General features: G+C 42.9%; 4 protein-coding genes, 3 non-coding genes and 1 pseudogene across 35 annotated transcripts in view; 5 read left to right on the forward strand and 3 right to left on the reverse strand.

The window, feature by feature from the left end:
- Window positions 1-59: 59 nt before the first annotated feature.
- Window positions 60-8,699, forward strand: GNL3 (G protein nucleolar 3). Its single transcript, XM_002758420.6, has 15 exons — window positions 60-133; window positions 784-842; window positions 1,263-1,400; window positions 1,514-1,627; window positions 2,121-2,204; window positions 3,068-3,200; window positions 4,564-4,676; window positions 4,919-5,045; window positions 5,496-5,583; window positions 6,798-6,972; window positions 7,098-7,240; window positions 7,319-7,455; window positions 7,545-7,699; window positions 7,936-8,002; window positions 8,099-8,699. The coding sequence occupies exons 1-15, from the start codon at window positions 121-123 to the stop codon at window positions 8,179-8,181; spliced, it is 1,629 nt and encodes a 542-aa protein (XP_002758466.3). The 5' UTR covers window positions 60-120; the 3' UTR covers window positions 8,182-8,699.
- Window positions 3,242-3,318, forward strand: LOC118148190 (small nucleolar RNA SNORD19). Its single transcript, XR_004734967.1, has one exon. It is a non-coding gene; the product is annotated as a small nucleolar RNA SNORD19 (small nucleolar RNA).
- Window positions 4,718-4,801, forward strand: LOC118148200 (small nucleolar RNA SNORD19B). The gene has a single exon (XR_004734976.1). It is a non-coding gene; the product is annotated as a small nucleolar RNA SNORD19B (small nucleolar RNA).
- Window positions 6,665-6,741, forward strand: LOC118148192 (small nucleolar RNA SNORD69). The gene has a single exon (XR_004734969.1). It is a non-coding gene; the product is annotated as a small nucleolar RNA SNORD69 (small nucleolar RNA).
- GLT8D1 (glycosyltransferase 8 domain containing 1) lies at window positions 8,689-18,553 on the reverse strand. Of its 5 annotated transcripts, XM_078351138.1 has the most exons (12): window positions 17,938-18,198; window positions 17,535-17,666; window positions 17,230-17,445; window positions 15,165-15,216; window positions 14,984-15,082; window positions 12,480-12,693; window positions 10,625-10,742; window positions 10,336-10,420; window positions 10,071-10,183; window positions 9,605-9,771; window positions 9,379-9,491; window positions 8,689-9,228 (listed from the first exon to the last, which is right to left on the reverse strand). In XM_078351138.1, the coding sequence occupies exons 4-12, from the start codon at window positions 15,178-15,180 to the stop codon at window positions 9,038-9,040; spliced, it is 1,116 nt and encodes a 371-aa protein (XP_078207264.1). In that variant the 5' UTR covers window positions 15,181-15,216; window positions 17,230-17,445; window positions 17,535-17,666; window positions 17,938-18,198; the 3' UTR covers window positions 8,689-9,037. The 5 variants fall into 5 exon arrangements, with proteins under 5 accessions (XP_078207264.1, XP_017820438.1, XP_008980042.1 ...); XM_017964949.4 differs by lacking the exon at window positions 17,535-17,666 and having other exon boundaries at window positions 17,230-17,441; XM_008981794.4 differs by lacking the exon at window positions 17,535-17,666.
- Window positions 18,331-20,920, forward strand: SPCS1 (signal peptidase complex subunit 1). Its single transcript, XM_008981791.5, is given in 4 exon segments — window positions 18,331-18,770; window positions 19,128-19,187; window positions 19,279-19,365; window positions 20,440-20,920. Coding segments are annotated over 4 exon segments (582 nt in total). The 5' UTR covers window positions 18,331-18,461; the 3' UTR covers window positions 20,566-20,920.
- Window positions 20,921-22,631: 1,711 nt separating this feature from the next.
- NEK4 (NIMA related kinase 4) overlaps window positions 22,632-26,199 on the reverse strand; it is a 70,435-nt gene continuing 66,867 nt past the window's right edge. For 24 of the 25 annotated variants that reach the window (XR_013527359.1, XR_013527358.1, XR_013527357.1 and 21 more), the window contains one exon: window positions 22,632-24,953. Coding sequence is in view for 18 of the 25 variants with exons in the window: in XM_078351130.1 (XP_078207256.1) it covers window positions 24,861-24,953 (93 nt within the window). In the remaining 7 variants the exon portion in view is untranslated. The remainder of the gene's footprint in view (window positions 24,954-26,199) is intronic. The other variant, XM_078351131.1, reaches the window with a different exon arrangement.
- On the reverse strand, window positions 22,921-23,913 carry LOC103788245 (nucleophosmin pseudogene; annotated as a pseudogene).

Here is a 26,199-nt window from a genome sequence, read left to right on the forward strand (position 1 = left end):
AGAGGCGGTGACGCACTTTACGGCGGGAACGTACGTACGTGACCCTCGTCGGTGGCCTCAGTTCACACGTGGCGCCAGCGGAGGCAAGTTGTTGTCCTTGCGCCACTTTCTACAACCAACATGAAGCGGCCTAGTAAGTGGGATCAAAAGGCGGGCGTGGAGGGACCCATGTCTGGTAGTTGCTGCAGCCACTACGACACTCTTTTACGGCTTGGTCTCTGCGGGCATGGAGGTGGGAGCCTGCGCGTAGGCCTTGGCCCTGTTTTCTCGTAGAACCGATTTGGAAGGCCCTACGCCGATCCTAGGCGTGGGCTCATTCTGCAGAAGGAAGCCTGGCGGAGGGTGGGCAAGACTAGGCTAGATTTTCGGAAGGAAGCAGCGTTTAAGCTAGGTTTCAGGCCCAATATTTTTCCTTCCCTGGTCACGTGCATACCGGGCCAGGTGCACACATCGCCTCCCAGACTCTCTGTTCCTCTCTTGAATTCGTGCTGTTTTACACGAAGTGGCTGTCATTTTGGATCTCATACGCTGCTGTGTATGATCCCATTCTAATATTGTAACAGTAAGTGCAGAGAACTTGGACTCCATTCTGGATCTACTGAATCAGATTCTCTAGGATTTGAGAGTGGGCATGTATGTCTGTATTAGGCATTTCGCATTAGTCTTAACGTTAGCTTTGGCAGCCAATAACATTAAAAAAGGGTATAACTCCATAGTGCGTTCACCCAGAACTAATCATTTGCATTAACACATTTGTGATGTGATTATTTATTTTTTTTGTAGAGTTAAAGAAAGCCAGTAAACGCATGACCTGCCATAAGCGGTATAAAATCCAAAAAAAGGTAAGTGTAGTAGTTGGGAGAGCTATACCAAACACATTGCTAAACTGATTCATTTGCCCTATTCATTTGCAAAGGGAAAGTCTGGGTTAATATGATTTGGTTTCAGGAAATGGCATTGGATAGACTGATCATGGCAGCTCTTGGGCATCAGAAGTGTGGCTGTGAGAAAGAGCAGTGATTTGGTGATGAGTCTGTAAACTTGTTCAGCATGTTAATTTCCACATAGAGAGCCTTCTAATGATATTTTCTTGCTGTTTTATACTTAGGAATGCATTACTCTGTAAGATTCCAATTAAAGCCCCATTTTCCTAGGCTGTTTTATAGGCATAACTAAATTCCAGCTAGATTGGTTTCTCACTTGAATTCTGCTTAAGTATAAAGATATTTTTATAAGCAAACAAAATCTCTTTATTATTATAGGTTCGAGAACATCATCGAAAATTAAGGAAGGAGGCTAAAAAGCGGGGTCACAAGAAGCCTAGGAAAGACCCAGGAGTTCCAAACAGTGCTCCCTTTAAGGAGGCTCTTCTTAGGGAAGCTGAGCTAAGGAAACAGCAGGTAAGTTATGTTAGCCAGAACTTTCAGTGTAGTGTGTTATGTGTGATGTGTTTCAGAGTAAGGTAACAACACTAGTCACCGATTCACCTATGTCTCTTATGACTCCAACACAGCTTGAAGAACTACAACAGCAGCAGAAACTTGACAGGCAGAAAGAACTAGAAAAGAGAAGAAAACTTGAAACGAATCCTGATGTTAAGCCATCAAATGTGGAACCTATGGAAAAGGTATACTGATTAGATTTTTATGAATGAGAGATGAGGGGTTTTGATTTTGTTTTTGTTGCTTGGGCCTGACTGTAGTCACACAATGACAGCCCACTGCAACCTTGACCACCCACGCTCAAGCAGTCTTACCACCTCAGTCTCTGAGTAGCTGAGACTACAGGAGCACACAATCTAATTTTTTTTAGTAGACACAGGCTTTTGCCGTATTGGTATCAAACTCTTGAGCTCAGGTTATCCACACATCTCAGCCTCCCAAAGGCTCTGATATTACAGGTGTGGGCTGTTGGGCTTGGCCAAGATATGAGTTCTGATGAAGAAATAAAAGCGCATCAACAGGTTGCTGAACTTCTTGGGAGGAAGACAACTGAGTTCAGACTTTGTCTTACATATTTAACAACTGCAAGTGCTGCTTCTCAGCTGTAGAAAAATGGAGATACAGGTTACAACTGCTATACTTCTAATTTTGTGTCCTTTCCCCCCCTTTATCCCCTAGGAGTTGGGGCTTTGCAAAACTGAGAACAAAGCCAAGTCGGGCAAACGAAATTCAAAGAAGTTGTATTGTCAAGAACTTAAAAAGGTATCTTAGCCTAGGTCAGTGTCTGACAGTGGTAATAAGGTTAAAAAGACTGAAGTCATTTTATTTTTAACCTTTTAAGATCAAGGGTACGTGTGCAGGCAGGTTTGTTATATGGATAAATGTGTCATGGGGGTTGTACAGATTACTTCACCACCCAGGTATTAAGCCTAGTACCCATTAGTTACCTTTCCTGATCGTCTCCCTCCTCCCACAAATCATTTCATGACTCCACTCTAGCTAGTACTTTTTAATGCCTTTCCTGCTATGTTTAGCTGACAGAAATAGTTTCTAAATGTTTGCACAAAAACGGTTCTGCTCGTGAGCATGATTTACAAAAGTGGTACTTTGTGTTTTTTAAAAAAAATGTTGGCATAGTATTGAGATTGAGAAAAGTACATTGGAATAAGAGGTGTCAGGTTAAGGGTCTCTAAAGTACTCTATTGAAACTTAAGTGAAAGAAGGCAAGAAGGTGGTGTCTCCTTGTTGTAGTTGCTCTCCAGCACTCCCATTCCCAACATCATTTTCCCAAGCTCACTCCCCTGTGGATAGAACCTGACTGCTACTCAGCAGCTATTGGCAAGGCCAGAAGGACCTATCAAACTACATAATTCACTATGGGAGGATTTGGACAGTTAGAGATATTTTCATTTTTGAAATCCATCTTGATCAGAGGCTGCTGAGTAAGCCTCTGTTTTACTTTCCTGTGTGAGAAATGATGAGGGTCAACATTCTTCATACCAAAGTGAAGGCATGAGATCCAACTCTGAGCTCACCCTGTTGTCAAATGGATAATGCCAATACACTCTTGTTGAAGGTATTACCAGAGCAAGGGATGTAGTTCTAGTCATTTTTTTCCTTGATAGGTGATTGAAGCCTCAGATGTTGTCCTAGAGGTGTTGGATGCCAGAGATCCTCTTGGTTGCAGATGTCCTCAGGTAGAAGAGGCCATTGTCCAGAGTGGACAGAAAAAACTTGTACTTATATTAAATAAATCAGGTGAGTAAAGAGCATACCCTTTGTCTTCCACATACATTGGTGAGGTATGAGGAAAACATCTGAACAGTCTGATTGTCACTGAAGACTGATTAGATCCAACTCTGACCTCAGCAGAGCCAGAGTACGTGCACTTTGTTTGCCAGAGACAGTGCTGGGCAGTGGGGAGGAAGTGATTTTTACAACTGACTCAACTGGTTTCTACTGTTCTTTTGCCATTCAGTATTTACCATCTTTTAAAATAAGAGTGTATGCTTCTCTACCCAGCTTATTGTGTAGTATATTTCATCTAGGAAGTGATGACAGTATGCCAAATTCCCCACACCTACACAATGTCGAGTAGTTCAGGAGTGAGATAAATTGGAATGTATGTGACAAAATATTTAAATGCAATGCATAATTATGCATCTGAGTTTGAGAAGCAGGAACAAGAAAACCCAAAACAGAATTACAAAGCAGAAAATGGGAATGAGATCTAAAATTATTGTTGGGGTAAGAACAGTTGGCTGCTTGGGAGGCCAAAGCGGGTGGATCACTTGGGCCAGGTCAAGAAAACCTGGCCAACATGGCGAAATCCCATCTCTACTAAAATAAAGAAATAAGGCTGGGTGGGGTGGCTCACGCCTATAATCCCAGCACTTGGGGAGGCCGAGATGGGTGGATCACGAGCGAGACCATCCTGGTCAACAAGGTGAAACCCCGTCTCTACTAAAAATACAAAAATTAGCTGGGCATGGTGGCGCACGCCTGTAGTCCCAGCTACTCAGGAGGCTGAGGCAGGAGAATTGCTTGAACCCAGGAGACGGAGGTTGCAGTGAGATCGGGCCATTGCACTCCAGCCTGGTTAACAAGAGCAAAACTCTGTCTCAAAAAAAAAAAAAAAAATAAGGCGGGCATGGTGGCACACGCCTGTAGTCCCAGCTACTGGGGAGGCTGAGGCAGGAAAATTGCTCAACCAAGGAGGCGGAGGTTGCAGTGAGCTGAGATTGCGCCACTGCACTCCAGCCTGGGCAACAGAGTGAGACTCCATCTCAAATAATAAATGAATAAAAGAAACAGTTGACTGCTAGCTAAAGGTAAATTCTGGAAACATAGCTCTAGGGTTATTAGGGTTGTAATCCAGATGTTGAGTCTGTCCTGAAAGAGTGAGGAATTAAAAAGAATTGAAATAGGGAAGGATGCTGAGTTCTGTAAAGATACAGGCAGCATGGCAGGGGAGCTTTACCCTCCCTGATTTTCTAGTTAAATCCTTTTGAAAGATGGGAAAATGTAAACCAGAGTAAAATCTTTAGTTCCCAGATTTTGCAAATGCATCTCAACAAAATAGCCAAATTGGAGCACATGTCTGATTTCTACTTCCTATCAGATCTGGTGCCAAAGGAGAATTTGGAGAGCTGGCTAAATTATTTGAAGAAAGAATTGCCAACAGTAGTGTTCAGAGCCTCAACAAAACTGAAGGATAAAGGGAAGATAACCAAGGTACCTTTTATTAGTAGTAAGAAATATAGTTCTTTTAGACTGAGTGGTTGAAAAATGATGAGTATACAAAATCTTGATTTAAATAAGTGAAAAATTACAAGATCCAACTCTGATTTCAGCCAGAGATCATCTGAAAGGCAATGTAGTTACTTCAAGAGCTGGGCTCTGGAGCCTTGGGGTGTGTTGAAATAATTTACCAGGTAAGTTGTCAGAATAATTAAACTAATTATTTGGAATTTTAGCGTGTGAAGACAAAGAAGAATGCTGCTCCATTCAGAAGTGAAGTCTGCTTTGGGAAAGAGGGCCTTTGGAAACTTCTTGGAGGTTTTCAGGAGACTTGTGGCAAACCCATTCACGTTGGAGTAATTGGTGAGTTTCAGTTCACCACTTTTTGATTTCTAAGTGTTGAGATACTTAAGAATTTTTCCCCATTAAAGCAGCAGTGTATGGAGTTGTTGTCAAGTAAAAGGCTCACTCAGATACTAGCTTCTTTCTTACACCTTACTGAAAACACATAACCACACACAATTTAAAGAAAAAAACTTAACTGCTGCCAGATTCAGGTTTTTTATTGGGACTGATCACTTTAGGAAGTTAGTTTCTAAATGCTCTGGGTTTATTTGAATTGATAGTATTTTCCTGCCTTTTCATTACTTGTGCAAGAAATGAAGAAACTAAAATTGGTTTTAGTATTGAAGATGCTGAGATCCAACTCTGATCTCGCCCTAAACATCAGGGAATTGGAAAATTGAGCGGTGAAAATTTCATAAATGCCAACATATAATGCTTTTTATATCTGGATTTTCCATTTATTTGTAGGTTTCCCAAATGTGGGGAAAAGCAGCATTATCAATAGCTTAAAAGAAGAACAGACATGTAATGTTGGCGTATCCATGGGGCTTACAAGGTAAACTGAGCTGTCCATAATTGTAATATTTTATTATAATGACATACTATTTTATTTTGGTTATGTCAAGGAAGGTAATGTGTTTCAAGCTGGAGTCTCGCTGTGTCACCCATGCTGGAGGGCAGTGGCACAATGGCTCATTGCAACCTCTACCTCCCAAGTAGCTGGGATTACAGGCATGTGCCACCACATCTGGCTAATTTTTTTCTATTTTTAGTAGAGATGGGGTTTCACTATATTGGCCAGGCTGGTCTCGAACTCCTGACCTTGTGATCTGTCTGCCTTGGCCTTCCAGAGTACTGGGGTAACAGGCATGAGCCACTGTTCCTGGCGTTTTTTTTCTTTTTTAAAGCTTTTGGTGAAAGAAGAGATTTAAGCCAGTGCTAGGCTTGGGGGAAAATTGGAGTGGGACAGCTGCCCACAATTTAGTTTGAAAGACAAATGAAGCAGATAGACTGGGAGAGAGGAAAGCTGCCTCAGAGTAAGTGATGTTTGAACGTGGCCTTTAGAAATTTGCCAGATAGAAGGCTGCCACCACACCTTCACTATGTTGGCCAGGCTAGTCTCAAACTCCTGGCCATTAGTGATCCTCCTGCCTAGGCCTCCCAAAGTGTTGGGATCACACTTGTGTTGGGTAGCATAAGCCACTGTGCCCGGCCAACTTTTAGATTTTTTTTTTTCTGAGATGGGGTCTCTCTCTGTTGCCCAGGCTGGAGTGTAGCGGTGCTATCTTGGCTCACTATAACCTCTGCCTCCCAGGTTCAAGCAACTCTATCCCAGCCTTCCAAGTAGCTGGATTATAGGCACCTGCCACCATGCCCAGCTAATTTTTGTATTTTTAGTAGAGACAGGGTTTCACCGTCTTAGCCAGGTGGGTCTTCAACTCCTGACCTCGTGATCCACCCACTTCGGCCTCCCATAGTGCTGGGATTATAGGCGTGAGCCACTGCACCCGGCCAGAAGGTGTCATATTTATAACAAAGAAAAGGGCATGTGTTGAGGTTGATGTAAATATATAAGCTATTATAACATGCAGTGTTTCTCTTTAGAACAGTCAGGTATGCTGTTACAATTTTACATAAATGTGAAGCAAATGATGATAAAGTGGATCTGACTGACTGTGCTGAGTCTGTTCAATCCAACCCTGAGCTTCATGTTCTGTCTCTTGCCCTCCAAATAAACCAGTGCTCCCATCAATTCCATCTCTCTTTCAGGAGCATGCAGGTTGTCCCCTTGGACAAACAGATCACAATCATAGATAGTCCAAGCTTCATCGTATCCCCACTTAACTCCTCCTCTGCACTCGCTCTGCGAAGTCCAGCAAGTATTGAAGTAGTAAAACCAATGGAGGCTGCCAGTGCCATCCTTTCCCAGGCTGATGCTCGACAGGTAAATGGATCCCTTCTCATGAGCTCCTTGGAGCCATTTTCTTCCATCATAAGCATTTTGAGTAGAAAAACCTGGAAGTTTTTTAAAGTACTGGCATTATGTCAGATGGACTTTTTTTTTTTAAGGTAGTATTGAAATATACCATCCCAGGCTACAGAAATTCCCTGGAATTTTTTACTATGCTTGCTCAGAGAAGAGGTATGCACCAAAAAGGTGGAATCCCAAACATTGAAGGGGCTGCCAAGCTGCTGTGGTCTGAGTGGACAGGGTAAGCTTTCTTTTCTGTTGTAATTTTGGTGACCACTAGAATAAACCTCCTTTTGACACATCTTATTTTTAATATCAGTGCCTCATTAGCTTACTATTGCCATCCTCCTACATCTTGGACTCCTCCTCCATATTTTAATGACAGTATCGTGGTAGACATGAAAAGGGGCTTCAATCTGGAAGAACTGGAAAAGAACAATGCACAGAGCATAAAAGGTGAGAATTGTGTCACTGATGTCTTCATCAGCTGACAGGCCAATAAACAAAGGTCTTAACTGTTTACATGGATTTTGTTTCTTTCCCAGCCATCAAGGGCCCTCATTTGGCCAATAGCATCCTTTTCCAGTCTTCCGGTCTGACAAATGGAGTAATAGAAGGAAAGGACATACATGAAGAATTGCCAAAATGGAAAGAGAAGGAGGATGACAAAGACCGTGACCAGGAAATTGTAGAAGTTGATGTAAGTCTATCCTCCATGAGTTTTTTAAAACTGAAGTTAGCTTTGTAGCATTATAATACATAATGTGAAGGAGCTGAAAGTAGGAAATATTTGAGGCTTGTGATCTGTTAGCCTTTATTTTGCACATCCTGTCACAGGTACCTCCAGTGACTTAATTTTTTTCAGGTACATAATTATTTAGATTAAATGAGCAAACAAGGGCTACTAATCCAGCACCATTTTTCTTTGTCACACAGGAAAAGAGTTCAGACACATTCGCTGCAGAAGAGACAGGGGAGGTACTGCCTGAGGAGTCTACAGCAGGTAAGGCAAGCAGAGGAGTTCTTCTAACAAAGCAACATGGTGTAGAATCCCTTTTACTTTTTGAAAATGAAATCTTTTAATTTTCCTGCAATATAGGTGGACAATCTACAAGGCCTTTTATCTTGGATAAAATGATTGAAGAGGATGATGCTTATGACTTCAGTACAGATTATGTGTAACAGAACCATGTCTTTTTTTTTTTTTTTTTGATCGAGTTTCACTTTGGAGTGCAATGGCACAATCTTGGCTCACTGTAACCTCCGCCTCCCAGGTTCAAGCAGTTCTCCTGCCACAGCCTCCTGAGTAGCTGGGATTACAGATCTGCCACCACAAGAGGCTAATTTTCAATTTTTAATAGGGATGGGATTTCTCCATGTTGGTCAGGCTGGTCTTAAACTCCCAACCTCAGGTAATCCACCTGCCTCAGCCTCCCAAAGTGTTGGGATTACAAGTGTGAGCCACCACACCTGACCCAGAACCATTTCTTTTTATAAGAAGCTTTGTTTTTTTTTTTTAACATTCCAAGCATACTGCTAACCTGTTCTATGCATAATGTGTTATGGCATATATTAGCTGTGTAAATTTTGTGAGTATGTATTATATTAAATTGGAACCCCTAAATTTTGTAAAAAGACAATTCTTATTGTGAGTGGAAGTAGTTATCCAGAAATAAAAAAATACGATACTTACTGAAAAATATGAGTTTTATTTGCATATCAGGCCACAGGTTACACAATTGAAACCAACAGCAGTTTTGAATTCTCTGTACCAGCTAGCTGAACTAGCCATATCAGGTTTTTTTTTTCCAGTCATTCAGCATTATAGTAAGAAAACACTTGGTAAGGCAGATGGAGACATATTTATAGTCTATCTGGGAAGCTGACTGCCAGACAGGGGAATTTGTCATCTTTACCCAGCTGAAACATCTTTTTCCATGGGTTGCTACAGATTGGCATTGAAGCCTAGCAACTGTTACTTCCCACACATGCCATCTTCCAGGATTTCCTGAGAAATGCTTATAGTTTAAATTCTGTTTCACTTTATGTTTGAGATCTCAGTATATCTTCGGATTAGGTTGAATTTGCCTGTTGGGTCTGGAATATACCATTTTTCCCAAACATCAGTGTATGAAGCAGTCCTTCCCCATGGCTTAAAATGTCCATTCCAATGGAGTAACTTGGCAGCCTTTACAAACTGAGGTGAATATCGTTTTCCAGCACTGGAACCTTACATTTGAGACAAAAAACACCAAAACGTTGTATCATGTGAAATTGTACAGAAAAGTTAAGGGAAACAATTAATATATCCCATCCCTCCGGATAGTTCTTTAGATACCAATTATTTACTAGCTTATGCCACTGGTTAATTCTGCTTACCAAGGTGGCGGACATTCCACATAGGATCGATGGTTGAGTGCTGTTGATAAAATACAATAAGCAGAGGAGGTGTTGTGATACTGCCAGCCAGGGTTCTGCTGTACAATCCCTCTCTTGGTGGGACAGAAAACAAATGTTAGTGAAGAGTTCTGACTATTCCTGTTAGTCAAGACTCCCAGAATTGAAATACAACGGTTTTTCACAGCGAGGCCAATTACATACTTACTCTACATTGAGTTTCATCCATTTTTCCAGTTGGTTAGTTATATTCTGTCGTTTCCATTCTGTCAGGTTTGCAACAAAAACTCCAGGATTAAATGAGCAGGTGCTGGCTTTCATGGAAAGCTTACGAATTCTTTCCTTTTTATAGTCAAGATAGCCAATGTAATTGTACTAAAAACAAATAGAGTATATGTATTTACTGCTTCAGAGAGAAGAGCTGTTAATGACTTCTCAGATTAGAAAATATATGAAATTCTAAGTTAGAACAGGAACCTAGATGTTGACATACTAAACCAGATGCAAGAACAACTAGGCTGTCAAGTCCATGAACAAGTCTACAGAAAAGCAGCCTTGAGTTTTGGGATGAAATGATTAGGGAATGTAAACTGCAGCAAAGGAGTTCGCTGAATTCGCAACCTCTTCCCATTAAATCATACTGTGGAAGAGTGAGTGTCTGGTAAGCAGTTTACCTGGTTTCCTGCTCCACGGATGATAACTTTAGTAGAGGCTGAATCACAATCTTCTGAAAATGCAGCTGCATGTCCTGGCTTCAGTGGTGTATTGTAAAGGGCAAGAATATCACCTGAAATAGACAAGACGTTATGGTTTACATTTCAATTGCCTTGAGAGTTCCCTGTTACTCCCTATGTGACCTTTTATAGAAGACTGTAAATAAAACAACCAACTGTAGTCAATCCGAATGGAGAACAGCACTCATGGTGACATTTTTGATACCTTGCACAATTACATCATCATCCATGTATATGGCCTTCTTTGCGCTGGGAACCAGAATTGGCAAGTAGAATCTTGCAAATGTTAACTGAAAAAGGAAAGAATAATTGGTATAGGATACTGCAGTGGCTGTGCTTTTATTTACATAGAAACTCCTAGGATGCTTTCAGTACCCATTCAGAAGAAAGGACTCAACAACCACTGAAGATTGGTCCCCAGGAAAACTACTTGCACTATACCCCCAGTTATTTCCTACTACTACTAAGTACAAAGAAGGAGACATGGAACTCACTGGTTTCATGGATTCTCCCTCATCAGGATCCTCTTTTAGTTTCCCTTCCAAAAGTTTAGGGTCAAAATTCACAATTTTGTATCTGATGCTTTTCAGGGAATCACTGTTGAGCCAGGATCTGATGAAGATAAAGCATTAAATTTCAGTTTTTAAATAATGTCTCCAAACCAATGAATGTAATGCAAGAGAAACCCTACAGACCAAATAGATGTTTCCAAGTTCCTTTTATCTCTGAGCTTTGGTTTTCTCATCTGAACTGAGGGTAATTCCCACCAAAGTCCCTCACTGAACCAAGTGTATATGGTAATTCTAACTCTAAAACTACTCTAGAAAAACAATATAGATTTAGGAACATCTCAGCCGGGCGTGGTGGCTCACACCTGTAATACCAGCACTTTGGGAGGCTGAGGTGAGCATAACATGAGGTCAGGAGTTAGAGAACAGCCTGACCAACATGGTGAAACCCCGACTCTACTAAAAATACAAAAAATTAGCTGAGTGGTGACGCACACCTGTAATCCCAGCTACTCAGGAGGCTGAGGCAAGAGAATTGCTTGAACCCTTGAGGTGGAAGTTGGAGTGAACCGAGATTGTCCCACTGCACTCCAGTCTAGGCAACAGAGTGAGACTCTGTCTCAAAAAAAAAAATTACCACCTAGACCATTCAACTCTTAACCCTCTAAATATACTGGTGAAGAAAGGAGTCAAAGTGACAGCAGTGAAAGCTAATTACCCACAGAGTAATTGCTTATCTACAGATGGACTACTACTATTTTTTTTTTTTTGAGACAGTCTCACTCTGTCGCTAGGTGCCAGGCTGGAGTGCAGTGGCGCAATCTCGGCTCACTGCAGCCCCTGCCTCCCGGGTTCAAGCAATTCTCCTGCCTCAGCCTCCCGAGTAGCTGGGACTACAGGTGCACGTCACCATGCTCAGCTAATTTTTGTATTTTTAGTAGAGACAGGGTTTCACCATGTTGGTCAGGATGGTCTCAATCTCGACCTCGTGATCCGCCTGCCTCGGCCTCCCAAAGTGCTGGGATTACAGGCCTGAGCCACCGCGCCCAGCCCAGACTGACTTCTTAATTCACCATGGTGACCCTGAGTAATTCCACCATTCAAGTCTAAGGCACTACACCATTCAAGTCTAAGGCACTACCTGTAAGAAAAAACTGCTAAAGGTATACTGCACGTTTTTTCTAGGTTAGTTTCAAATCAGCATTTTGTGGATACTTGGTGTTATTTCTGTAGTCTATTTTAGTACAGTTTTTGTTTGTGTCAGATTTAACTAAAAACTATGAACCATGGAGAAAGCCACAAGGACCAACATATTTTAGAAATTTGATAACTGGTTAATCTATTAGACAAAATAAGTCTTGTTTTAGTTCACTTTCAAAATGGATTGGACTGTCCAAGTTTTCCCAGATCACTCTGGGCCAGGATTTGGATCAGGATCTGTGATCAGCTTCACAACACTGCCTTGCCATTGTTGCTAAGTCCCTTCCCACTCTAGACCAGAACTCCTCAGAGCATGTCCATAAAGTAAGGAACTTGTGACTTGTAAATCAACATTTACTGCTTCCTTCAGTGAGAAAGTATTACTATGAAAACAACATCAGGTTGAGTTAACATTGCAGACTGACAGCTGACTTCCTGGCACGAGCTCCTTGTATCACTTCTGCTATTATGTGGATATGCTCATGATACAATTCTTAAAAATGTCATTTGTACAGTTTATCGGCAGTACAATCTCAATTGTATAAAACAACATACAAAACACAGAACAACTGTTCATAGATTGCCAGCTGGCCAGCTTTAGAGCATCCTCTAAAAGCAGTATCAGGTAAGCAGAGCTCACCGGAGATGGTCTGCTGTATTGTTGAGAGTAACAAGGTAGAAAATCACATTAGAGCGAGTATTGTGCTGAATGCTATTTATGGCTGCAATGGCCCCCCCAAGCCTGTCTTCAGAGGCAGCGATGACCACAGGAATCTCCTCTTCTCTCCCATCTATTGCATGCCGGAGAGCATTTGGGACAAAGTCTATAGGTTGAAGCCCCACGATTCCTGAATCTGAAAAGAACACAAGGAAGGCAGTGTAATACAATCTCATTGGTTGTACAGAGTCCAACACATGGAAAAAGGGAAGGTAAGGATTATCATAACGATTTACTTCATTCTCCCCCATTAAACTGTGAAGCATATAGCCCTGAAACTTTCCCTATATGTAAACAAGCTTTTGGAAAAGTGGAGGAAGCATTTTTTAAAATAGGCTGACAGCACTTTGATACCTACTGGTAGGAAAATAACAGGACCTGTTAGAATGTATTGTGGCAGTTTGTATGAAGAGTTTCCTAAGAACAAAATCTGAACTATAATGGAAAGAATTTTACTTAAATTGTGAAAACTTAGCAGCAAACTAAATCAGTGTTTCTTAAGTCACAAATCATAAGTAAGCATGAAGCCAATTGAGTCACAACCAATATATCCAGAAAAAGTTTCTGGATTGCAATAAAAAACTGAAGTAGAGGCCAGGGGCGGTGGCTCACGCCTGTAACCTAAACATTTCAGGAGGCTGAGGTGGGTGGATCACTTGAGGTTAAAAGTTCAAGACCAGCCTGACCAACATGGTAAAACCCCATCTCTACTAAAAATACACAATTAGCCAGGTGTGGTGGTGAACACCTGTAAACCCAGCTACTTTGGAGGCTGAGGCAGAAGAATTGCTTGAACCCATGAGGTGGAGGTTGCAGTGAGCCAAGATCATACCATTGCACCCCAGCCTGGGCAACAAGAGTGAAACTCTGTCTCAAAAAAAAAAAAAAAAAAGAATTAGAATACCAAAGAAAATACACAAGGGAACTGCAAGTACTGTCCTGTAAATATCCTGCAAGTATTGTCCTGTAAATATTCTTGTCTTTCATATATTTTTTATTCCTCAGTGAACCCTGGTATCTACTATATGCCAGGCAATATTTAGGCACTGGGATTATAGTCATAAATAAGACATCCCTAACTTTCTGAGGATAGACAGCCAATAAGCAAATATACATGTATGTATATATGTATGTATGTATGTATGCTGCATGTAATGTGTTTCCCATTGTAGGGCTGCCATGAAAAAGTCTGAAAGTTGTTGCACCAAAAGATGTTATCCTGTGGAAACAAACTACTAGACATTAAAAATATGTATGAAAACTTTCTACCATCACAGCGATATGCTTATGATATACAGAAAAACATGTCATGTACAGTTTATATATAGTACAATCTCAACTGTACAGAAAAAAAGATGTGTAGGAAAAAACTGGAAGGTACTAAGCCAATATTGTAATACATTACCTCTAGACAATGAAATCATTCATTCAACCACTATTTATTGAACAGCCAGTATTGGCCACTATCCTTAGGCACAGGAGATAAAACAGTAAACAGATTGCCCTCATGGAGCTTGAATGCTGTTTTCTCTTTTTTTTTTTGAGATGGAGTCTCGCTCTGTCACCAGGCTGGAGTGCAGTGATGTGACCTTAGCTCACTGCAACCTCTGCCTCCCAGTTCAAGCGATTCTTCTGCCTCCACCTCCCAAGTAGCTGGGACTACTGGTGCAGGCCAGCACGCCCAGCTAATTTTTGTATTTTTAGTAGAGACAGGGTTTCACCATATTGGCCTCGATCTCCTAATCTCGTGATCTGCCTGCCTCAGCCTCCCAAAGTGCTGGGATTACAGGCGTGAGCCACCACACTCAGCTGCCGTCCCCGTTTTTTACACTTTCCAACCAGGAATGTGCATTACTTTATCATACATATATACACATGATAAAACATGCTATCAGGGCAGGGCACTCCATGAAAGTCAGGGGAAAGCTATTATAATCTCTCACTCTGGTAAACTATGGTGGGTGGCAATCCAAAAATGATTTTTGACAAACAGGCCTCAAACATCCCTCAATACCAAGGGAGAACAGTATGAACAACTAATTCAGTTTACTGTGCAATGTATTATACAACAGTGATTTTCAAAAATCACTTGACAAACTTTTTTTACTACAGTCCCACTGATGAGCTGCACGAGTTGAAGGACAACAACTAGACTGACATTCTAGTGACTAGAGCAGGCATCAAACACCAAGGACACTTGCCTGCCCTCACTTTCTGAAGCCCTGTCCTGCTGAAATGTAAACAGATGGCAGCGTTCAGAGGCTCTTCTAAGGCCTCTGATTTGGTGAAAAGGAATATTCTGTCAGATCAAACCCTTAACAAACAACTGCTAGTACTATTAAAAGAAGAAGAACTTGGGATGTATGACACAGAGAGTACCAGGTCCTCAACAGATTCTAAGGCATTACTAGTAAGGGTTCCCATACCTGTAATCTCATTTCTTAACAAACTGCTCAAGCCAAGCAAGTTATGGTGCAAAACCAGTAAGAAGAGAGCAACAGCCAGGACCAAGATGATGATGTTTACTGAAATAGATAGGGAAAACCTATGTTACACCTCTTTTATCTTTGACCAGACATAAAAACTTAACTTGTAGAAAGAGCATACCTCTACGGAATGACATCTTTTTCTTCTGTTGTATAAATATTTGTTATTAACCCTACAAAACAAAAACAAGCCCCCAAAGTCATTAAGTACATGAGAATAGACATCAAAATGCCCTAACACTTTTTTTTAATTCAGGATCTGAAATTTTTATGGTAGTCATAATAAAACACTTAAAAATAATTTGGAGAAATACATAGCCTTAGCCTTGTACATTATACATCACAAAATGAAAAGCAAAAGAAACATTTAAGAATTACGTTTCTACTTAAAATTCCTAAATTAGACATGGATTCAGGTTGTCTATGACCAAGTAACCTGAGGTCTTAGCCTCATCAGTAAAAACATCCCTGTTCAGAGTTGTATCCCATTCACCTTTTAACATGAGTGTCCTCAAAGAAAAGAGCATTATCCAAATTCACTTGACAAACCCACAGCACAAAAAAAGTTACAAAAATTCACAAAATCCAATTGCTATCAAAAGTTTAGAGTGCATTTTAGGCCACTGTAACTAGCAAAAAAAAAGTTTATTACCAGGCACAGTGGCTCATGTCTGTAATCCCAGCACTTTGGGAGGCCAAGGCAGGCAGATCACCTGAGGTTGGGAGTTCAAGACTAGCCTGACCAACATGAAGAAACCCCATCTGTACTTAAAATACAAAATTAGCCAGGCATGGTGGTGCATGCCTGTAATCCCAGCTACTCGGGAGGCTGAAGCAGGAGAGTCACTTGAACCTGGGAGGCGGAGGTTGCAGTGAGCTGAGACCACGCCATTGCACCCTAGCCTGGGCAAGAAGAGCAAAACTCTGTCTCAAAAAAAAAAAAAAGTTTATTTTATTATTTTACTTTCTATTCTGTCACCCAGGCTGGAGTGCAGTAGTGTAATCTTGGCTCACTGCAACCTCTGCCTCCTGGGTTCAAGCAATTCCTGTGCTTCAGCCTCCTGAGTAGCTGAGATCACAGATGTGTGCCACCATGCCTGGCTAATTTTAGTATTTTTAGTAGAGACAGAGTTTTGCCATGATGGCCAGGCTGGTCTTGAACTCCTGACCTCTGGTGATCCGCTCGCCTCGGCCTCCCAAAGTCCTGGGATTACAAGCATGAGCCACTGCGCCGGCCGCCTTTACATCTCAAATACCATAAAGACTCTATAGCAACTGCTGTCACATGAAGTGCATTTTAAGACAGTGGACCACATGTGGTGGTTCACACCTGTAATCTCAGCACTTTGGGAGGATGAGGCAGGTGGATCACGAGGTCAGGCGTTTGGGACCACCCTGGCCAACATGGTGAAACCCCATCTCTACTAAAAACACAAAAAATTAGCCGGGCGTGGTGGTGGGTGCCTGTAATCCCAGCTACTTGGGAGGCTGAGACAGGAGAGAATCACTTCAAGCTGGGAGGTGGAGGTTTCAGTGAGCCGAGATTATGCCACTGCACTCCAGCCCAGGTGACAGTGCAATACTCCATCTCAAAAAAAAAAAAAGACCACAGTGGTTGGGTGCGGTGGATGATGCCTGTAATCCCAGCACTTTGGGAGGCCAAGGTGGATGGATCACTTGAGGTCAGGCATTTGAGACTAGTCTGGCCAACACAGTGAAACTCCATCTCTACTGAAAATACAAAAATTAGCCTGGTGTAGTGGTGCATGCCTGTAATCCCAGCTACTCAGGAGGCTGAAGCAGGAAAATAGCTTGAAGCCAGGAGGCAGAGGTTGCAGTGAGCTGCGATTGCACCACTGCACGCCAGCCTGAGCGACAGAACAAGAGTCAGTCTCAAAAAACACACACACACACACACACACACAGACATGTTTATTTATATACACAACAGAAAGTCTGTTCAAACACACTAAGAAACACAGAGCATGAGAAGGAAACAGGAATAAACTCTTGCTCATCCCTCTTGCTGCCTTCTACATGTCCTGGATCCTTCTGAGGTCAAAAAGTGTCAAAGGTGTCTGCATTTTAGCCTTTATAGGAATATGGATTTTTTTGTTTGTTTACTGCTTGGCCTCTGCCAAGTAAAAGGATGAAAGGCACTGAGATATATAAACACTTTCTCCTACCCTTTCATCTGGCTAGCTCCCTCTTGGCTTTCAGAAGTCAAGGTAACCTCCTTCAAACCCCAGGTAGAGCTGCACCTCCCCTGAGTTCCCACATCTGGGCCTCCCTCTTCCAGGGCTAATCCAGCTGTCATGTGTTTCTGGCGTGATGTGGCTGTCTTCCTTGACAGGCTCTTGGCTCTTCTAAGGCAACAGTCTGGTCTTGTTAACAACTGCTGTCTGGCACAAACAAGGTGCTGTGAATATTTGCTGGTTACATGAATGAGGCCAGCAGTCCCACCCTGTCCCGGGAGTGCCTAGAATCTTACTGTCTGTGGCTAACCCTGAATACATAGCATGGAGGCGGGAGAGCCAGCTGGGACCCAGAGGCCCGGGCTCCTCAGATCGGTTTCTCTCCAAAACGTGGTCATCCCACCTGGCTCACGGTAACGGTGGAGGCTCTACGATTTGGAGATACACCAGCCTTGAAAGAGGCTGAGTGAACCTTTGGCTGGCCTCTATCGGGAGGGCGCAGCCTGGGTCTGTGAGGGTCAGTAAAGCCGGCCAGAGTGTGAAAGGGCCGAGGGTGGGAGCCCCCGAATGAGGGACCCTCCACGCGGATGAGAGTGAGAGCAGAGGACCGGGGTCCCCTCTCCAAGGAAATTCTCTCTCTAGTGGATGCCGCCTAGGGTAGCCCCCCTAAATTCCAAGGGTCAGGAGGGGCCCCCTTACACTTAGAAGTGATCGGAAAGTGATGTGACGCTCCGGGGATCCCGCCAGGCTCAGAGGTACCCTGGGTTAGGGCTCCGACCAGTCGTTCCCCTCAGATGCTCGCCGCGGGAGCTCTCACGGCAGGCGGAGGAGGAGATGCGGATGCAGCCCGCTCCCCGGCCCGCCCTGCCAGCTCAGCGCCCGCGCCGCAGGCCGTGGGGCGCAGCCCGTTGTCTGGCCGCCCGTGGCCCCTACACACTGGGCCGAGCCCACGTGCCCTCTAGTTCCGTGGCAGCCGCGCAGCCCTACAACGCCCAACCAGCAAGTTGCTGTGACCGATACACAGTCGCGCCAAGCAGGCGCCGCGGGGCAGCCCCGCCGCCGGGGGTCCTCACAGAGAAAAGCCGTCGCCATGGAGACGCAGCGCGCGCCGGCAGCCGTTGGGCTGCTTAGGCACTGTCGAGGACAGTTTTCGGTACTGGGGCCTCGGCTCCAGGCACCCAACGGCACTTACATCGTACCCTTCACGGGCGCTCAATGCCTCGATGCGGCCGCTGCTGCCACCTCAGCTTTCCTCCCGGGCAGCACGCTGCGGCAAAACCTCACGTCGCCTAGCGATGGCGCGGAGCGGGGACACGGATTGTGCCGGCCTGTCGGAGACTTCCGCTTCCGGGGCCACGGCCATCGCTCTCCCGGGCTTCGAGGGCTAGCCTGGCGACGTGCAGTGTCACACCTTGGTCCTCAGGGCCCCTAAATCTCGGTCTCCCTCGCTTCGCAGCCTGCCACCTTCGCTTGGCTGTCCGCCTCCTCAGCCAGCCATGCTGGAGCATTTGAGCTCGCTGCCCACGCAGATGGTGAGGGCTCAGCCCGGGGACCTCCGCACGCCGCTCTTGTACCTGGCAGCTTCGAAGCCCATGTCCGAGCACCGACCCGATGCTGCGCTGTTCTGGGCCCAGATGGGTACCGTCCACCCTCTTTCCCGACTTGCTTCCTGGGTCCCCTTCTCCTCCGCGAGGATCTCCCTGTCCATTCTCCGTGAGGCTATTTCAGTTCCTCCCGGGAAACCCAGAATTTAGTTCCTTGCCCAGGTCCTTAGGAGAGCGGGAGCCCCTGACGTTGGAGTTACCCCGGGCCAAAGTTGTGAGGTCAGGGCAGAAATTGTATCTCCTCGGCGGTGGAACCAAATCTTTTTTTCCTCTGCTTCTCCCCAGGATTACAAGGGCCAGAAGCTAGCTGAACAGATGTTTCAGGGAATTATTCTTTTTTCTGCAGTAAGTATTGGTTTCACATTTAACCTCCGCCCCCGCCTACCCCCCTCAACCTTCAGTTTGAGTGTGTTTAATATACTTCATTTACCTCTAGATAGTTGGATTTATCTACGGGTACGTGGCTGAACAGTTCGGGTGGACTGTCTATATAGTTATGGCCGGATTTGCTTTTTCATGTTTGGTAAGAAATTTGTGGGTGTGTGGGCGTTAGTGGCAGTTGGGTTTTGTGAGTCGGGTTGGTTTGGTTACACCTCAGTAGTGCGACCCAAACCCAATGTTTCCCTCTGCTGTCATTGGAAAAATAGAATGCCAAAATAGTGTCAGATGGTATAAACTATATAAAAGAGCACATCTGATTTCCTTTGGCAGCTACTCTGGGTAATAATCTTACGGTAAAAGCTAACTGGAGTTTTTCTTGGTGCTTACATTTCCCCCTCACCTTTCTTTCTTTTTTCTTTTTTCTTTTTTTTTTTTTAGACGGAGTCTTGCTCCGTCCCCAGGCTGGAGTGCAGTGGCGCAATCTCGGCTCACTGCAACCTCCGCCTCCTGGGTTCAAGCGATTCTTCCGCCTCAACCTCCCGAGTAGTAGGGACCACAGGTGCGTGCCACCACACCCGGCTAATTTTTGTGTTTTTAGTAGAGACGGGGTTTCACCATGTTGGCCAGGATGGTCTGTTTCTTGACCTCGTGATCCGCCCACCTCGGCCTCCCAAAGTGTTGGGATTACAGGCCTAAGCCACTGGGCCCGGCCTCTTTCTTTCTTTAAAATTTTTTGAGACGGGGTTTAACTCTGCCGCTCACGCTGTAGTGCACTGGGGCGATCTTGGCTCACTGCATCCTCTGCCTCCTGGGTTTAAGCGATTCTCCTGCCTCAGCCTCCCAAGTAGCTGGGACTGCAAGCACACACCACCATACCCAGCTAATTTTTGTATTTTTAGTAGAGACAGGGTTTCATGTTGGCCAGGTTGGTCTCAAGCGATCCATCCACCTTGGCCTCCCAAAGTGTTGAGATTACATGCCCGACCCCTTACCTTTCTCTTTTAGGTCTTAAAGCCATTTGTGTACGCAGTGAGCCTGTTCCCATCATCTTATAGTATCTTGCATGAGTGGTGGCACAGAGCCTTTATAGGAATATGGATTTTTGTTGTTGTTGTTCTCTCAGCGTAGGAGTAGTTTGGGAACCAGGCATTAGACATAATGATTTTTTAAAACTTTTAATAGCTGTAATTGATGCATTTTCTCTTTTCTGGCCCAGCTGACACTTCCTCCATGGCCCATCTATCGCCGACATCCTCTCAAGTGGTTACCTGTTCAAGACTCCAGCACAGAAGACAAGAAACCAGGCGAAAGAAAAATTAAGAGGCATGCTAAAAATAATTGAGGTTTTCATTATTCAGCACCTGGTTTTTGTTTCCTGTGAGATGAGCTAAATTGCTTTCATACCCCAAATATGAGCTAAAACCACCTAATAATGCTCTTATGGCACAGCTGTGTATAGATTTAGTTCTCTTTATATTTCATTTCTAGCCCAGTTGGGTTTTGATTTATGTAAGTAGTTTAGATCTTCTCTTCATAATCTTGCTCTGAAATGAGGAAGAGAACCCAAGTCTGCAGTTTCAGGTATAAATAATGAAGAATAAATGCCTCATAAATGATAGTACAATGTATCAAAGTTTTATAATTCATTAGGAGTTGTTAAACCATGTTAATGTTTCCAATTAAAACTCATAGTGCAAGTTCTTTGTCTAAAGGGTCTTTTGTTCATTATTCTGCAAGGAAGATAATTAGTAAAAGCTGAAGTTAGAAGTTTATGGTTCTGGCCAGGTGCAGTGTAATCCCAGTACTTTAGGAGGCTAAAGCAGGAAAATGACTTGAGCCCAGGAGTTTGAGATAGTTCATGGTATATAATTAATAGTGCTGCAGGCATGCACTTTGGGAGGCCAAGGTGGGTTGATCACCAGTCAGGAGTTTGAGACCAGCCTGGCCAACATGGTGAAACTCCGTCTTTACTAAAAATACAAAAATTAGCCAGGCTTAGTGGTGCATGGTTATAATCCCAGCTACTCGGGAGGCTGAGGGAGGAAAACTGCTTGAACCTGGGTGGCAGAGGCTGCAGTGAGCCAAGATCGCACCACTACACTCCAGCCTGGGCAACGAGACTCTGTCTCAAAAAAAAGAATTACTGACATTTTAGAACTAATGCCAAAAGGATACCACATCAGAGTCTCTGAACTGTGGCCAAAGGTATATTCAGAAGAAAATTCATAGTCTTAAGGATGTATTTTAAAATTAATTTAGGGAGATAAATTAAGCATTCAAGTAAAAACCACAAAACAAAAGTGAGAAAACAAAATCAGTGTTTAAACAAAAATATACAGCATGGAAATAAAAGTATGGAAGAAGTCAGATATGGTAGTTCACACCTATAATCCCAGCACTTTGGGAGGCCGAGGTGGGAGGATTGTTGAACCCAGTTTGAGACCAGCCTGGGCAACCCAGTGAGACTTCCTCTCCACACACAAAAATTTTTTAATTAGCCAGGTGTGGTGGTACATGCCTGTGGTCCTAGCTATATGAGGGCTGAGGTGGGAGGATCACTTCAGCCCAGGAGGTCAAGGCTGCAGTGAGCTATGATCACCCCACTGCACTCCAGGCTGGGTGACAAAGCAAGACCCCGTCTCAAAAAAAAAAAAAAAAAATTGGTGAGATTCCTTTAATTCTAAAAAAGTATCTATTTTATACCAACATATTAGAAAAAATAAATAAAACTGATGACTGTCCAGAAAGAAGTGGATTTCCAAAACATGCAAGGGAAGGCGAATAGCCCAAGGATACCAAGTTTGCCAAAGATTTGCTCCCAACTGGACACTGGGACTTGATGGTTCTGCAAGTTGAGTTCTAGCAGACCCTTCAAAGTGAAAAGAGTTCTCAGAAACCAGGCTGTGAGCACTGTGAAAGGGCAGTAAGTATTGTTTTATTCCCCACTATATTCCCAGCTCCTGGCAGATAACCTGGGACAGAGGAAACTCGAAATGAAAATGTGTTAGTGACTTTAAAGGGAACATTTTATTAGAGTATTTGTGTGTGTGTGTGTGTGTATAATTTTCAAAGAAAGATACATTTTTAGTTACGGAAACTGAAAACAGAGCTGGACACAGTGGCTCATGCCTATAATCCCAGCACTGTGGGAGGCCGAGGTGAGTGGATCGCATGAGCCCAGGAGTTTGAGACCAACCTCGGCAACATGGTGAAACCCTGTCTACAAAAAATACAAAAATTAGCCAGGTGTCATGGCACATGCCTGTGGTTCCAGTTACTAGGAAGGCTGAGGCGGGAGTATCATTTGAGCCCAGGAGGCGGAGGTTGCAGTGAGTCAAGATCAAGCATGCCAGCCTGAGTGACAGAGTAAAACTCTCAAAAAAAAAAAGAAAAAAAAATCTAAAAACATTTCTGGAGCAATATTTATTTATTTTTTACTTTATTAAAATACTGAGTTTTATTTCACATGTATATTTTTGTCTCCCCACCATTTCCATGTCTGACCACCACTACTACTATGTCCTATCATAACATTCCATACATACTTAAAACCAAGCAAAGGGTGGAGTTCCATCTTTAAAAACTACAGGCATTTTGGACAACACATTCTTGGCAATGGAATCTGGACAACATTTATCAAACACGGTAGGGAAAATTCTCACTCTGCATTATAAAAAGGACAGCCAGATATCAACTGTTATAGAAATGAAATAAGATGGAAAATTTTTAATAAATTGTTTAAACTGTTTTCTTAAAGAGACTTTCTCCACTGCCAGAGATCTTGAACAGCCTCCTGGTCAGCCATCCGGAAGCAATTCTTCACATAATTGATGAACTTGGCTTCCACTCTGGGAAGAGAACCACCTTTTTCTATACTTGCTTGCATTTTTGCTTTAATGTCTTCTACAGAACTAGGTCCTTTTGGTGTTTTAGGAGTTTTTTCCTGTTTTTTGAAGGATTCTTGTCCTTTTGATCTTGGTATTGATGGTTTTGAGTCTTTACCATTCTGATTTGACTTTTGCGAATTTTGGCTGGAGTATCGCATATAGATTTTTTCACTGGCACTTTTCAGTTTCCTCATCATCGAAATCATCATCATCATCATCTTCATCAGCAGCAGCAGCAAGTTTTACTTTTTTCTGTGGAACCTTGCTACCACCTCCGGGGCAGACCGCTTTCCAGACATACTTAAGAGTTTCATGTCCTCCTCCTCCTCATCTGCTGACTCTGCATCTTCCTCCACAGCTACTAAGTGCTATCCACTGATATGCACTGGCCCTGAACCACACTTCAATCGTTAAAACCACTGGTGGTGCTATTTCAAAGCCCCCAAGGGAAACCGTTGGCCGTACACACATTTTCAAAGTTGCCAGTGTTACTTTAATTGGACTGCCTTTGTAATTCCTTGCCTCTGCTTCAACAATGTGCAACTCATCCTTTGCATCAGCTCCTAAACTGACCGTTCTTAAAGATAACTGATGCTCATTTTCATCATTATCCACCTTAAAGTGATAATCTTTGTCAGCCTTTAGTTTACAACGAAAAAGATAGTTCTGGGGCCTCAGGGGGCTCATGTCCATGTCCATCGAATCTTCCATTGGGTGGCGACACGCACTTAGGTGGAAGAGAAGGCGGACGGAGATAAACGACCATTGCTCAAAAGAACAGCCGCTCAAGACGGACTCACACCAAGGACAATATTTATTTTTAGTATCCCTTGAATGTACTATTCAAGACTTGTATTTAACTTTATAAAATTCCTTTCCTAGATGGGTATTACCTCTTATTAAACAACGAATATGTGATATATAATCATACATTTAAAACATGGAAAGACATTATCTTAAAGAAGACGAAGACAAACTTCAGAGACAAGCATTAAATATATCCAAAAACTAAGTGGACCTGGACTTTGCTTACAAATTGCTTAAATGTAAATGAAATTTGTATTTAAGAAATGTTTTTTCACTGATGGAAAAATAAATCTAACAAAACCATTATGTAAAAACATACTGATTTACAAAGCCATTTGTCTCAGTTTTAATTTGTATATACTCTAAATGAGGTTTACACTGAATGAAAATAAAATATTCAAAGTCCATCAATGTGTAGAAAAGAAATTCAGTTGCCCAGGTACTAGTTAGAACTTCATATTCTTTAAATCTATTTCCAGAACCGTGATTTGACTTTTAAAAATTTTATAATTTATCAACTACTCACTAAGGTTATTGACAATAGCAGGTATAATGACATAAGTAATTTGTTTCTCCTATCGCTTTTATCTCTATATTACAATATAAAATTTTCAATCTAGTACTTTATAGCCCTGCATTTAAGCTAATTAGTACCTTAGAAAAATAAAATTCTAGCTATAAACTTGGTGGTTTAAGGCTCAGTAAACAGTAATCAAACAAACAATAGATGCATCCTCATAAATAGAATATGAAAGCCAAAGGTGTTTTTTCTTTTGTGATCCTGCTTCATAGTACTCTGTTCTGTCCAATTTCTTTTCTGTAAGAAAACCCCAAAGAGATATAAAACAGTGGTGAATGGCCTCCAAATAAGTTTGCCCTTGTTTTTTAAGTCAAAAACCTCTGAAATAGGTCTTTAATTCTGGCAGCAGATTAGGACAAATGCTCAAAAATTCATGTTTTCTTCAAAAAATTTCAACTGGCGAGCTTTCACACTGTAAGTTGTATACTTTTCACCCATGTGCTGCTGCAAACGTACCTATTTGAGAAACAAATAAAACGAAAATCACTATGTAGTAGGAAAAGATGTTTCTGTAATCTTAAGAAGGGCTTTTCTAAGCATGACATCAAAGGTGGAACCCATACAGGAAAATACTAATAGTTCAGTTTACATACAAATTTTAAACTTAAAGATTTTTTAAAAAGTCATAAGAAATTAAAGAGCAAACAAACTAGGGAAACCATTTGCAACATTCATGCCAAAAGAGTAATAGCATTCATATATAGAGTTATTTGAATCAACAAAACCCAACGATGTTAGAATAGATAAAATATAATCAGTTTCACAGATAATTCAGCAAATTCATATATATGTATATAAATGTAAATCCCATATATTTACAAAATAGTCATATAAATAACCACTTAGTGAAATGGGAAAAGTTCCCTTGTACCCCTTGAAGGGTGTGCAATGTGGGTGTGGCTTGCTTCTTTAGTGCCCCACTGCTCAAACCTCTGGGGAGCAGACAGGCAGGTTGTGGGGCTCCAACCCCACAGCAGTGCCTAGGGGTGAATGTTTATAGCTGAAGCCCCAGTGGAATGTGTTACAGGGTGCTTTTTTAGTTTAGCCATCTGTAGCTGGCCTGTGTTAGCTCAGTTAGACCCTTGCCTTATCGCAAGGAAAAGGTTTTCTGTACCCGGGGTTTTTGCCTTAGTGTATCGGAAGAATTGGGTTACACCTGGGCTTGGGATATGAGTGCAAGGTTTTATTGAGTGGAAGTAGCTCTCAGCAGATGGGGGAGCCGGAAGGGAGATGGTTTTCCCCTGGAATCCGGCCACTCAGCGGGGGGTTCTCCTTCAACTGCTCTGGCCAAACTCCTGCCAGTCGAAGGCTTGTTGGCATGCTGGCATCTGTCAGTATGCTCTTCCACTGGCATGCTCCCTTTAACATCCTCTGTATGTCCAGCTGCTGTGTCTTCTTCTGCTGATGTATTCCTCTCGACGTCCAGCCTCTTGTGTGTGTGTTCCTGCTAGGGTCTCTGGGATCTTATAGGCACAGAATGGGAGCGTGGCAGGCCAGGGTGGTCTCGGGAAATGCAACATTTGGGTGTAAAGGCAGGAGTGCCTGTTCTCACCGAGGTCTGTGGGCACAGGCCTGAGGGTGGAGCCAGAGGCCATGCCCTCCTCTACCTAGCACTTCCCTGACCCCTTTCCAAACCATTAGCATACATAAAATTCAATCTAGCTAGTAATAAAAAAAAGTACTATGTGACAATCAATGTGTG

The sequence above is a fragment of the Callithrix jacchus genome, chromosome 15 (genome assembly GCF_049354715.1).
Source record: "Callithrix jacchus isolate 240 chromosome 15, calJac240_pri, whole genome shotgun sequence".
Classification (NCBI taxonomy): Eukaryota; Metazoa; Chordata; class Mammalia; order Primates; family Cebidae; genus Callithrix; species Callithrix jacchus.

What these genes read in the sequence shown, in the direction of transcription:
- GLT8D1 (XM_002758421.6), bottom strand. An exon ending in AATACAGCAGACCATCTCCG is followed by an intron (nt 10,743 to 12,479) that starts GTGAGCTCTGCT and finishes TATCTTCATCAG; the next exon opens with ATCCTGGCTCAACAGTGATT. An exon ending in TGGATGAAACTCAATGTAGA is followed by an intron (nt 9,492 to 9,604) that starts GTAAGTATGTAA and finishes TGTCCCACCAAG; the next exon opens with AGAGGGATTGTACAGCAGAA.
- GNL3 (XM_002758420.6), top strand. An exon ending in CTGAGCTAAGGAAACAGCAG is followed by an intron (nt 1,401 to 1,513) that starts GTAAGTTATGTT and finishes ACTCCAACACAG; the next exon opens with CTTGAAGAACTACAACAGCA. An exon ending in CCCAGGCTGATGCTCGACAG is followed by an intron (nt 6,973 to 7,097) that starts GTAAATGGATCC and finishes TTTTTTTTTAAG; the next exon opens with GTAGTATTGAAATATACCAT.